This window comes from Lottia gigantea, assembly GCF_000327385.1.
Source record: "Lottia gigantea unplaced genomic scaffold LOTGIsca_107, whole genome shotgun sequence".
Lineage (NCBI taxonomy): Eukaryota > Metazoa > Mollusca > Gastropoda > Lottiidae > Lottia > Lottia gigantea.
The window spans coordinates 241,644-253,599 of record NW_008706931.1 but is presented as its reverse complement, the minus strand read 5'-3'; the positions used below and the strand labels follow the sequence as shown (position 1 = coordinate 253,599).

Sequence of the window (11,956 nt, the reverse complement as noted above, 5' to 3'; positions counted from 1 at the left end):
AAATCGGAGACACCTTACAAGGGGATATCGATATGAACAATTTCAAAATAACTAATTTAAAGTTTCCAGGAAACGATAACGATGCCGTGAACAATAAATATTTACAGGATCAAATAAATGCAATTCAAATAGATAAGGACCATGTTGAAAATAGAATAAATGACGGGAAAAGATACCTCAGACGAAATATTAAAAATCTTGTGGACGAACCCAAACTACAACAAGAGTTGACGAGTTTGAAACGTCTTATTCAAGTGGATAAAACAAGTCAGTTGCAAAATTTAATATCTAAATTAGACGATAAGATTACGAAGGTAAAAATAGACGTCCAACGTTTAATAGACAACCCAAATGTAAACGAGGATAGATTGAAACGAAAACTAACCGCTTTGGAAAGAAAACTTGGCGAATTGCTAGCAGCAAGCTAGACAAGACCGCGGACAAAACCGAGTTACAAAATTCGATATCCAACGTGAACGAAAAGATCGCGAAGCAAAAATCAGATGTTCAAGATATAATTAACACACTTCCCATTGACAAAGATACGTTGAAACGACAATTGACTGCTTTGGATACTAAAATCACGGACGAATTAGAAAAAGAAGTGGGTGTGATTAAAAACTTTCTTCAAAATAAATTTCGAGATGATATGAAAAATTATATTAAAGAACAGGTCAATCTTTTAGTATCTAGAATTCATGACGATTTTTTGAGACAAGAGAGAAAGTTGACCAAATTAGAAGCTACAAGTCGTATTATTTCAATCTTCCATTCGAAAGTGACACTGTCTTCGATGAAAAAGACCAAATTTATAAATCAAACAAATACGGATTCAAAGCAGAAATAAAAGTGGGTTCCCTCGCATACGGAGAATCTAAAAACGTATTCGATATCGGCGAAACGCAAGGGTTTACTTTTCGAGGTAATTGTCTGATTCAAATAGAGTTTCCCATGAAGGTTAAAGTCAATAAAGTAGTCTTCAAACAAACCGGTAATGCCGTCAAACATATTTCATTATTCAATGATGGTAATTTGGAAGAGAATATACGTTTGATTGATAAAAGGGATCAGGAAATTGAAACGAAAAATGGTAAATATGTAGACACCTTTAAAATGGAAGTAGAAAATGATAAGGATAACATTGGAATCAAAGATTTAGATATGATATTGGAGACGGAAAATCCACCATCAAGCAACATTGTCAAAGTTCCACGACGCTTACACGTACACGGATCAATAGAATCGAGCAGTCACGAGTTTTTACGAACAACAGACTTTGAATACGTAAAACTTCGCTTTAGGTGGAAAATACACCTCGATCGATGTTCATAAAAGTCAACAAGAAAGAGAGTTTATAGTACATTTATCGTTTGCCGAAGACTCCATCCTTGAAGGTGGTGGTTTTATTTTTAGAGCCAAGATAAACATCGAAAAAGAAAAAAGAAAATATTCCTATCATCTTAAAGAGGACCATACGAAAAAAGAAATGTCGTTAGTACGCGTAAATGTTGTTACTTTTAATAGCCGCGAATATAATAATGCTAGGCCAAACAACAACGTTCTATACGATATTCCGTGGTTCCATTTATCGGAAATTCACTTAATTTAACGACTCAAAAAATGGAACTCGAAAGCAGACAACAATACATGATAGACAAACAAGAAGGGTTGAAAATAAAGTTAAGACAGTGCAATACATGCAGGAAAACATGAAGTAGAATCGATTCTTTTTTCAAAACAGCGAACACAGTTCTAACGGTAGGAGTAACGGTGGCAACGGCCGTGACTGGTGGATTAATGCTTCCGGTCATCGTCCCAACCGTATTGGCTGCATTAACAGCCGTTCAAACGACCTCTTGCGGTCTCATCACTTTAGGTTTCACGAGCAAAAAGAAAGCTCATTATAAAAAGAAAACGGATATCTTGAATATGTATCTTAATCAATTGTACATCTTTTTCGAAAGATCGAGAGAAGACAAGAACATAACAGTTGAAGAATTACAAGAATTCAATGGACAAATTCCATACAGAAATATCAGCGGTCAAAATAAAGAAATAATCAAAAATATATACTTAAAAAAATATGAATGAAATCGAACTTGCAGACGATGAAACATTGATAGAAAACGACCTATTTTCCGATGTTATCAAGGCTATCTCTGATAAATTTAAAACATTTAAAGAACAAATTAAAATAGATGGAGAGATAGTCGAGGAAGGGAATCACAGACAATACATGTCACTCCTCGGTTTCAATGCCAAAACTTTTCACAATATCTTTTCAAATATGGACAAAAAAATCCGATGCTTCCGATTGGTATTTTACAGGAAAAATAATTTTAATGGAAGACAATTTCCAAGAAATAAAAAGATCGAGAGTTTGTAGAGGAGGAACTGATCTACTAAAAAAGATCAATGAATTCGTCGGCGAAAATTGTTACATACCTACAGATGATCACTGTTTTATAAAATGCGTCAATCGTGTTTTAAACGAAGACTACACGAGAGAATTTCAAGAATACATCAACGGGTTTTCAAAAGCAAATAGAAAATGAGTGATGACTTGTGCTAGAATGAAGGAATTCAACAAGAAATTCAACACTTCGTTTCAAATTTATAATCCCAAAAATAGACATTTTCATCCCAGAGACGTTCAGGATGAATTAGATTGGGTTTTTTTACTTACACAACTCACATTTCTGTTTGATAAGAAGGAGCCAAAAAAGTTTGGGAATTCAAGAAATAGAAGACAATTACGAACAGGTGTGGAAAACGTGTAAAAGACGATAACGCAGTAACACAGGTTTCACCCCTCAAACTAAACGTGCTTTCGAGTATGAGTGATGATGCGTTATTCGCTTGGGATTGCGAAACGTATTCAGAAAAAGACACGCGAAGAGCAATTCCTTATGCCTGCACTTTAATTAATTTAGAAAAACTAAGAAAAAAGTTAGAAACGATAAAAAATATCTTTCCAAATATAAATCCTACTGATAATGTTCCAGAAGAATTTTATGATAAACTAATGAATTTAGTAGAACTATTTGTAGGTACAGATTGTATAGATCAAATGTTGAAATATTTAGGTCAATATGATAGAAAGAGATTAATATTAATTTCTCATAACGGTAGTGGATTCGACAACTGGATCGTGCTTTAAAATGCAAAAAAACTAACGCATTGCCCTTTAAAAACACCCAGCGGAATTCTATCTTTTCCTTTATCTAATCCATACACGGATGAAGATTTACAGAAAAAATGGAAAAGACAGAAAGATATAAAGGGTCATTATTTACAACATATTAAATTCACGTGTTCCTATCAACACGAATCCTCTAGTTTGGCTGCATGGGGAAATTCTTCCAATCTCCCAGCGAATTTGAGAAAGATTGCCGACGTAGATATCGCTAAATACACGCAAGACAACTGGGAGGAATTGAGACACGAATGGGAACCTTACGCCAAGAGAGACACTCTCTGTTTGGGAGCTTGTTTGATAAAATACAACCAAGTGACGAAAGAAGTTGTAAACCAGAATATGTCCAATAATCTAACGGCTCCATCTTTATCTTTAAAGGGTTGGTATTATTTATATCATTACGATAAAGAAATGGTGGAAGAAGAATGGTATGAAAACTACTAGATTGGTTGCGAATCATACTGAAAAAGAAAACGTAGAAAAAGTTTATTCGCACACTAATCCTTTTATAAGAAATTTTATCAGACGATCTATTAAAGGAGGAAGAGTTTCGGCAAATAGAAAATCATTTGAAACGAAGAAAATGGATGAAATTTGTAACGTATTAAAGGAATATATTTCACAAAGTGACACAGAAAGTAATAACATAATTGATTTATTCAAAGAATACAGTGCAAGCACAAAAGACAAAACGGAGGTTCATTCGAGACTTAAAAAAATAGAATGTACTAAACTAATGGCATTTGATGCTAACGGTTTATACGCTTCCGCCATGTCGGATTTAGACAGTGAATATCCGAGAGTGGAAAGTGGAAGACCGTTTCTACCAGAAGAAGAAAAAGAATTTGTAAAACTCTTCAATAAACAAAAATTCAGACCTAGAACAGCTATTTTAACAGTGTGGTTTGACTATCCCAAAAACATGTTCTTCCAGCCGATACCAGCTAAAGATAAAATCACTTTCACGAATAAAGAAGGTAAAAAGGAAACTGGTAACAAAATCAGGTTCAGAAATGGTTTCTGTCACGACGTTTTAACATCGGTCGATATTCAAGAAATAGTGAAAGCCGGTGGACGAATTATTAGAATATTAGATGGTATAGTTTACGAAGAAAATCTTAAAACTCCACCCTATAGAGATTATATCTTAATTTTGATAGATCTAAGAAATAAATATAAACGAGAAGGTAATATCGTGGGTAGTAATTGCATGAAATTATTAGGTAATTCCTTGTATGGTAAATCAATTCAGAAAGATATATTCACAACTAGACATTTATGGAATGAAGCAACTTTACAGGCCAACTTTGATTCACCTGTTAAAACCTATGAGAAAAATTAATGATACTCAATATATTGTTGAAACAGAAATTGAAGAAAAAGAGATTACTACGGAAGATAGTAAATCTACACGACTAACACCTAGTCATTTGGGATCATTCGTTTTATCTCACAGTAAAAAAATAATGAACAATTTCATTCACGTCATAAATGGATTTTATAAACCCGAAATATACTATACCGACACCGATAGTTTGTACATTTCATCCAAAAATTGGAAAAAACTAAACAGAGCTGGTTTGGTCTCCGAAAAAGACTATTGCAAAGGTAAAAACGATTACGGTGACGGTGGAATTATATTTGGTTTATATTTAGCACCAAAAGTCAAATACAACATCGTTTTGACTTCTGATGGTGTCTTAAAAGAAAAGAAAACGTTTAAAGGTTATTCTAATGATAAGATAAGTGTAGAAGATTACGTTCAGTTAGCAAGCGGACAAGATGTGTCGAACGAATTTAATAAACCACGGGAAAAAAGTTTCACCAATGGAGTAGTTATTCCAAATGATAAACAAACTAAAGTTTTTAGAAGTTATTTGAATAATGTTAAAAGAAAACCACCAAACAGTGAAGGAATTATGTATCCTTACAACGACAAAGATGAGTATAGTTTTGACGAAAACTATGAATTTGATGATTTCGATTATCTTACTATTCAAGAAGAGAATGAAGATTGTTTTAAATGAAGTTGAATGACAATTTCTTCGTTGCCAAAGTCTATGAACCTGTTTTTACCGTCTTTGATTTCCAGATTTATATCTTTGATCATGAAAGAATTGACTGGTAAATAGGTTGTTTGAAACGGTTTCTCTATAATTCTGTATCCGATCGGCACCGTAAAAGTCGGTATGCTGTATATGATTTGGCGTTTGTGCTTGTTGAAAAATCCACCGTTGAAATTACAGTGAATGTTGATCTCGTCGATGTCGTTCTCGATGTTGGCCTTGTGCGGCGCCAATGTTGATTGCGCGTATATTCGTTTATCGAACCCTAGTAACGCATTCAACGAATTTTCTACGTTGAAATCGACTTGACTGTTATTTCTCAAGATCAGTTTTATTTTGTTCAGATTCAAATTACCTTCGAATTCGATATTGTTTTTGCCGTTCACGCTTCCTGCGTATTCGGATAGGTAATCGATGATGGCCACGTATTCGTAGCTTCCCGCTAGTAAGCTTATGGTTTTGAACGTAACTCCGAGAAATACTTTAATCCCAGTTTGTACTGTTTATTGCGATCGAGTTCATACTCGTAGTCCAGAGACAATTTGATGTCTGATTTATTCGAGGTGATAACGAACAATTGTTCTTTATTGGACATTTTTAATAACGTTTATATAGTCTTTTTTAGTGATGATTTTTTTTCCAAAAGCCGTTTTAATATGCCATTGACTTCGTTGTATTGTCTGCCCGATCGATGACCTTCCTTCATGGCCGCTAATATTATTTCTAATCTATTAAGCAATTCTTTATTGTCGTCGGATAAAAACGTTATACCTTGCCCAGATGCCACCATATCACCGAATTCGTCTATTTCTTGTATTATTGGTGGATACTCTTCTGCATAATCATCTACCTCCTCTAGCTCAATAACTTTTGTTATATATAAATCAACTTCTTTCAATCTTCTTGTTTCGGGTCCTGTCTTTCTGATCGCATGTAGAAATTTTGAGTATGCAACTAAATCCTTGTAATCGGCAATTTCAACATCCTCGCCATTCATTAAATCTATTAATCCTCTCGTTAATGTGTATATGTAATCTTTTGTGTCGATTTTGAATTGTGGTGAATTTCCACTAAATCTTATTCTAAAACCATTGAACAACAAACCCTCATCATCAACGATTGGTGAAATACTCTTTGGTAAATCTGGGTCAGGGTTTGAAAAAAGACGTTTTATATCATCTAATGTCCTAATTATAATACCATTATATTCAATCGGTTTGGGTTCTATATGAGGGGTGGGTTCTATAACGAGTCTCTTTTTAACATCTTCTTGACTTTTTAATATGGGTTGAAATAGAGTCTGTAGATTTTCCGTTAATCCGAGTTGTTGTAATTTGTATTTTTCAACTTGGGTCTTTATTTTATTCTTAGCTTTGATATATATTCTCTATTTCTTTTTAAAAAAATTATTCCAATCCGTCATTTTTAAAAAAATAAAATTAACATGTATCGATCATAACTCTTTCTCCCGCAGGTTTTCTAGTATTTACAAATACATATCCATGATCATCTGGGTTTCTCCATTGAGCTTTACAAACCTTTTTAAATGTATCTCTATCCATTCCGTGATTTATAGACTGAATGATTTGAGATAAATCTTTATCATTTAATTCAAATAATAAAAAACAATTTGCATTTTTTCTAATGAACATAGAATCCATCCCGTAAAAAGATTGGGATTGGTATATGCAATGACAGTTGTGATGTCTTCCTTTGGTGAAATTCTTGTTGAACAGTTTGATTTCTTTGCGCTACGCAGTCGCCAAACAATATTAAGTTCTTTCGATTGCTATCAATATTAGACAAGTCTAGATCATTAACATTTTTCGTAAGAAAAACTTTTATATCCGTTGGATTGAAAGATGGATTCTTTGATTTAATGAAGTTTTCTATGATATCTTTTATTTCCACTTCTTCTTCTTCGTTTTCTTCGTAATATTGAAATATGTCTTGAACGTCTTTCTTTGGTAAATATTCTAAAGCTTTGAGGAATTGATAATACGATTGCTCTGGTGTTGTTGTGTAGATATACAGAGAATCGAAATCTAAAAGGTTTGGTGTTGTCAACATGTTAAAAGTGACATGAGTTTTCCCAGAACCTGAACTACCGCAAATACACATGAGCATTGGGTTACTAGGAAATATGTCCAAATGTTTGAATTTCTTGCCCATTTTTATTTATTACATTTTCGTACCAAAAATCACTCCGTTGCCTTTATACTTTGAAAGGAAGATTCCCTCGCCCGAACGTATGTTTTTAAAAAATATGGCGTTGCCCTTGTGTTTGACCTTCATTTCTCCAGTGTCGATTTTATCTATCAATTTGCTTAATCCCTCTTTAACGGTTTTCTTGGTTTCTTCGCCAAATCTTTGTCCGAATTGTCCCTAATATATCTCCTACTCCCGAACCTCCTCGTGCTTCTCTTTCCATTGCCAAATTGTGTCTACGTGCTTCGGCGTTTGCAGCGGCTTCAGCTTTCTTATCGTTGACAGCTTTGGCTATCCCAGCAGCTCCACCAGCAGTTGCACCAGCTGCAGCTAAACCAGCAAAGATTAAAGGTAAGAAAGGTAAAAATCCACCTATTTTAGTTAAATTCTCATCAATTCTTTCCAAGTCTATATCGTCTCTGACTTTGCAATATTTGTATTTATCAATAAGTTTTTTAGTTATGCTGATTTTTTTACCATTATAAGTTATTGTAGTTGGTGAAGCTGTTTCTATAGCTTCTATTATTTTCTTGACTAAAGTTTCTGGTTTCATTTTTAAAGGGTGTTTTTTTATTCAATTCTTATCATTCTTCTATCTGATATTTTAATCAAATGTTTTGCTTCTTCCAGCAATAAACAGTAGCCGGTCACATCTCCTTGTGTTTTATCGATGTGAATATTTATGTTCACTCCTGTTTTGAAAAGATCTTCTTGATGAGCTGACAGATCGAAACAAAAGATTGGATGATTGAGTGAAAAATCTGTGTATTCAAACTGAGGCGTATTTCCAAACAATTCGCACATGTTTTTATAGTTTCTGTACAATTCGTTGTAATCTTTTTTGGAAGGATCAATTGTCAAAGGTTGATTGGGATAATTATCGTTGAACAATCTGACTTGAACTTTGCGAATGATGGGATCTTGAGTATGGTTCAATGCCACTCTGAAAATGTTGTTGTTGTTTGTCTGAGAGTCTGGCAAGTTTTTGAAACCGACCATTAGATATCTCGCTGGTTTGACGGTGTTGGTGATTGGCCACGTGGTGGATTCTCCCGTTAAAGTCATGCTACCTATCGTGTTACGACGAAGAAAAGCAATTTCGATGTCTTTGGTTAAAGAGTTGAATATTCTCGTTTCCACTTCTACGGAAGGAGTGATTACCGGTATGTAAAGTTGGATATTCGTTATTTCCAATTTTGCGTCAGAGTTGTTTTCACCAAAGAATATCTTGTTGTCGTTGATTTCTCTTTACAAATGAATTTTATACGGTAAACCTATGGAAACCTTTCTGTGTTCCAAGAGACCAAATAAAGGATACAACTTCCAATTAACGTAATTACCCCATCTGTTGTTCTCGACAACATTGTTGTATTGAAGCGCTCTTTTTTCAAATCCGTGATTTACTCCGCGAGTCACTCTTTCCAGTGTGTTTCTAGCAACTACCCTTATCCTAGCAAGATCTGCGTCATTTGCTACAGTTCTGATCGGTTCTTTTAAAACTTCTCCGTCACCGACATCGGGAATTCATCCCGAAACTGAATCGTAGTTGTTGGGATACAGAACCGTTTTCAACATTGTGTCAAACTCGCCGGGGTGTTTTATGGTCTTTATTGGATTTGAACCAGCTTCCAAAACCATTTCGCTGAATAAAGACGGAAAGAAGTTGTTTTCTAAAGTCGTGTTGGTTTGTGGAATTCGATTCTGAGCGGCGTCTTTGATTTTGAAATCGCATCGGAAATGGGCATCGGAAAGCAGCAACCAATTGCACAACGAATTAATTTCAAAGGTAACTCTTCCTCCATCGTTTATTTGGGTCTGTGTCCCTACCGATGGTGGGATGATTACGTAATCCTCTTTCTTCTTGTTGAACGAATATTGAATCGGATTATACAATTGAAAGATTGGATCCCATCTGTAATTTTTGCTTGCCATTTCTATCCAATGATTTTAAACCCTTTTCCTTGTTTTTCTAGGGCTTGTCGTTCTAGTCTCTTGTTTCTTAGTTCTCTTATTAACTGCAGTTCTTTAAGTTCGTCAGATTTTTTCACTGCATCGCTAATATTTACTCCTGCTTTTGCCACAGATCCAAGAGCTTGCGCTTCTGAGGAAATGAGGGATTTGTTGTTTGAGACAAAATTGGCCACTTTGGGGATGAGAGATGTTAGCGCAGAGAAGAAACCGTCTCCTTCGAATTTTGTTTGTTCTGGTTTTAAAATTAAAGACATTTTTAATGCGGTTATTTTATACTGTATTATTATTAGTGATTCTTGTCTGTGGTTTGGGTAACTTATATGGATTCTGTTATAATACAGTTTGGGGAGTCTGTTATAATACATTTTTAACAGTTTTGGGAGTCTGTTATAATACATTTTAACAGTTGTGTCTTTTCGGATATGACGCATTGAAAAAGCTGCGCATGCGCAGAAGTGAAATGCGTCATATCCGAAAAGACATATACTACTCACATTTTCCGTCTATATGGCCTATAAGAGCCGAATATCGGCAACTTTTCCGGGGCTAAATTTTTCCCCATGGCAGATTTCTCTGTTCTGTTTTTTTTTTCACATGTTTAGAGGGCCCAGGTGCATATGTGTGCAAAATTTCAGCTTTGTAGCTTGGTAAGTTTTCAAAATGAAAATTTATTTGTGTATAAGCACATTTCGTGCAGTAGTCCCTTGTAACTAAAAAAATTCTATTTTTTTTCTCTAATTGTTTTTAATTCGGTTTTAAGTGTTTTTCCGACTCCCTTGGGTCTAATTAATAGGGAAAACCCAAAACATGGGCCAAATCAGATTATTTTGCAAAGTTAGCTATTGCATGTTTACCGTCTATATGGCCTTTAAGAGCCCAATATGGGCAACTTTTCCGAGGCTAACTTTTTCTCTATGGGAGATTTCCCAGTTCTGTTTTTTTCCACATGTGTAGTGGGGCCCAGGTGCATATGTGTGCAAAATTTCAGCTTTGTAGCTTGGTAAGTTTTCAAAATAAAAATTTATTTGTGTATAAGCACATTTCGTGCAGTAGTCCCTTGTAACTAAAAAAATTCTATTTTTTTCTTTAATTGTTTTTAAATCGGTTTTAAGTGTTTTTCCGACTCCCTTGGGTCTAATTAGTACGAAAAACCCAAAACATGGGCCAAATCAGATTATTTTGCAAAGTTAGCTATTGCATGTTTTCCGTCTATATGGCTTTTAAGAGCCGAATATCGGCAACTTTTCCGAGGCTAACTTTTTCCCTATGGGAGATTTCTCAGTTCTGTTTTTTTCCACATGTGTAGTGGGGCCCAGGTGCATATGTGTGCAAAATTTCAGCTTTGTAGCTTGGTAAGTTTTCAAAATAAAAATTTATTTGTGTATAAGCACATTTGGTGCAGTAGTCCCTTGTAACTAAAAAAAATCTATTTTTTTCTTTAATTGTTTTTAAATCGGTTTTAAGTGTTTTTCCGACTCCCTTGGGTCTAATTAATACGAAAAACCTAAAACATGGGCCAAATCAGATTATTTTGCAAAGTTAGCTATTGCAAGTTTTCAGTCTATATGGCCTATAAGAGCCGAATATCGGCAACTTTTCCGGGGCTAACTTTTTCCCTATGGGAGATTTCTCTGTTCTGTTTTTTTTTTCACATGTGTAGGGGGCCCAGGTGCATATGTGTGCAAAATATCAGCTTTGTAGCTTGGTAAGTTTTCAAAATAAAAATTTATTTGTGTATAAGCACATTTCGTGTAGTAGTCCCTTGTAACTAAAAAAAATCTATTTTTTCTGTAATTGTTTTAAATTCGTTTTTAAGTGTTTTTTCGACTCCCTGGGGTCTAATTAGTAGGGAAAAATCCAAAACACGGGCCAAATCGGATTATTTGACAAAGTTAACTATTGCACGTTTTCCGTCTATATGGCCTATAAGAGCCTAATATCGGCAACTTTTCCGGGGCTAACTTTTCCCTATGGGAGATTTCTCTGTTCTATTTTTTTCCACATGTGTAGGGGACACAGGTGCATATGTGTACAAAATTTCAAATTTGTAGCTTGGTAAGTTTTCAAAATAAAAATTTATTTGTGTATAAGCACATTTCGTGCAGTAGTCCCTTGTAACTAAAAAAAATCTATTTTTTTCTGTAATTGTTTTTAATTCGGTTTTAAGTGTTTTTCCGATTCCCTGGGGTCTAATTAGTAGGGAAAAACCCAAAACATGGGCCAAATCGGATTATTTGGCAAAGTTAGCTATTGCGCGTTTTCCGTCTATATGGCCTATAAGAGCCGAATATGGGCAACTTTTCCGGGGCTAACTTTTTCCCTATGGGAGATTTCTCTGTTCTGTTTTTTTTTTCACATGTGTAGGGGGGCCCAGGTGCATATGTGTGCAAAATTTCAGCTTTGTAGCTTGGTAAGTTTTCAAAATAAAAATTTATTTGTGTATAAGCACATTTGGTGCAGTAGTCCCTTGTAACTAAAAAAATTTTATTTTTTTCTCTAATTGTTTTTAATT

At 34.6% G+C, this 11,956-nt stretch overlaps 3 protein-coding genes across 3 annotated transcripts; 1 reads left to right on the top strand and 2 right to left on the bottom strand.

Annotated features, from left to right (window-relative positions):
- Positions 1-3,971: 3,971 nt before the first annotated feature.
- On the top strand, positions 3,972-5,226 carry LOTGIDRAFT_170940 (hypothetical protein; the record flags this gene model as incomplete). The annotated part of the gene is made up of 2 exons (XM_009046805.1): positions 3,972-4,386; positions 4,568-5,226. The coding sequence occupies 2 exons, from the start codon at positions 3,972-3,974 to the stop codon at positions 5,224-5,226; spliced, it is 1,074 nt and encodes a 357-aa protein (XP_009045053.1).
- Positions 5,227-5,872: 646 nt separating this feature from the next.
- LOTGIDRAFT_170939 (hypothetical protein) lies at positions 5,873-6,926 on the bottom strand (the record flags this gene model as incomplete). Its single annotated transcript, XM_009046804.1, has 2 exons — positions 5,873-6,565; positions 6,804-6,926. 2 exons carry the CDS (start codon positions 6,924-6,926, stop codon positions 5,873-5,875), a joined length of 816 nt encoding a protein of 271 aa, XP_009045052.1.
- A 677-nt stretch (positions 6,927-7,603) lies between these two features.
- On the bottom strand, positions 7,604-8,026 carry LOTGIDRAFT_170938 (hypothetical protein; the record flags this gene model as incomplete). The annotated part of the gene is made up of 1 exon (XM_009046803.1): positions 7,604-8,026. One exon carries the CDS (start codon positions 8,024-8,026, stop codon positions 7,604-7,606), a length of 423 nt encoding a protein of 140 aa, XP_009045051.1.
- Between the last annotated feature and the right edge of the window lie 3,930 nt (positions 8,027-11,956).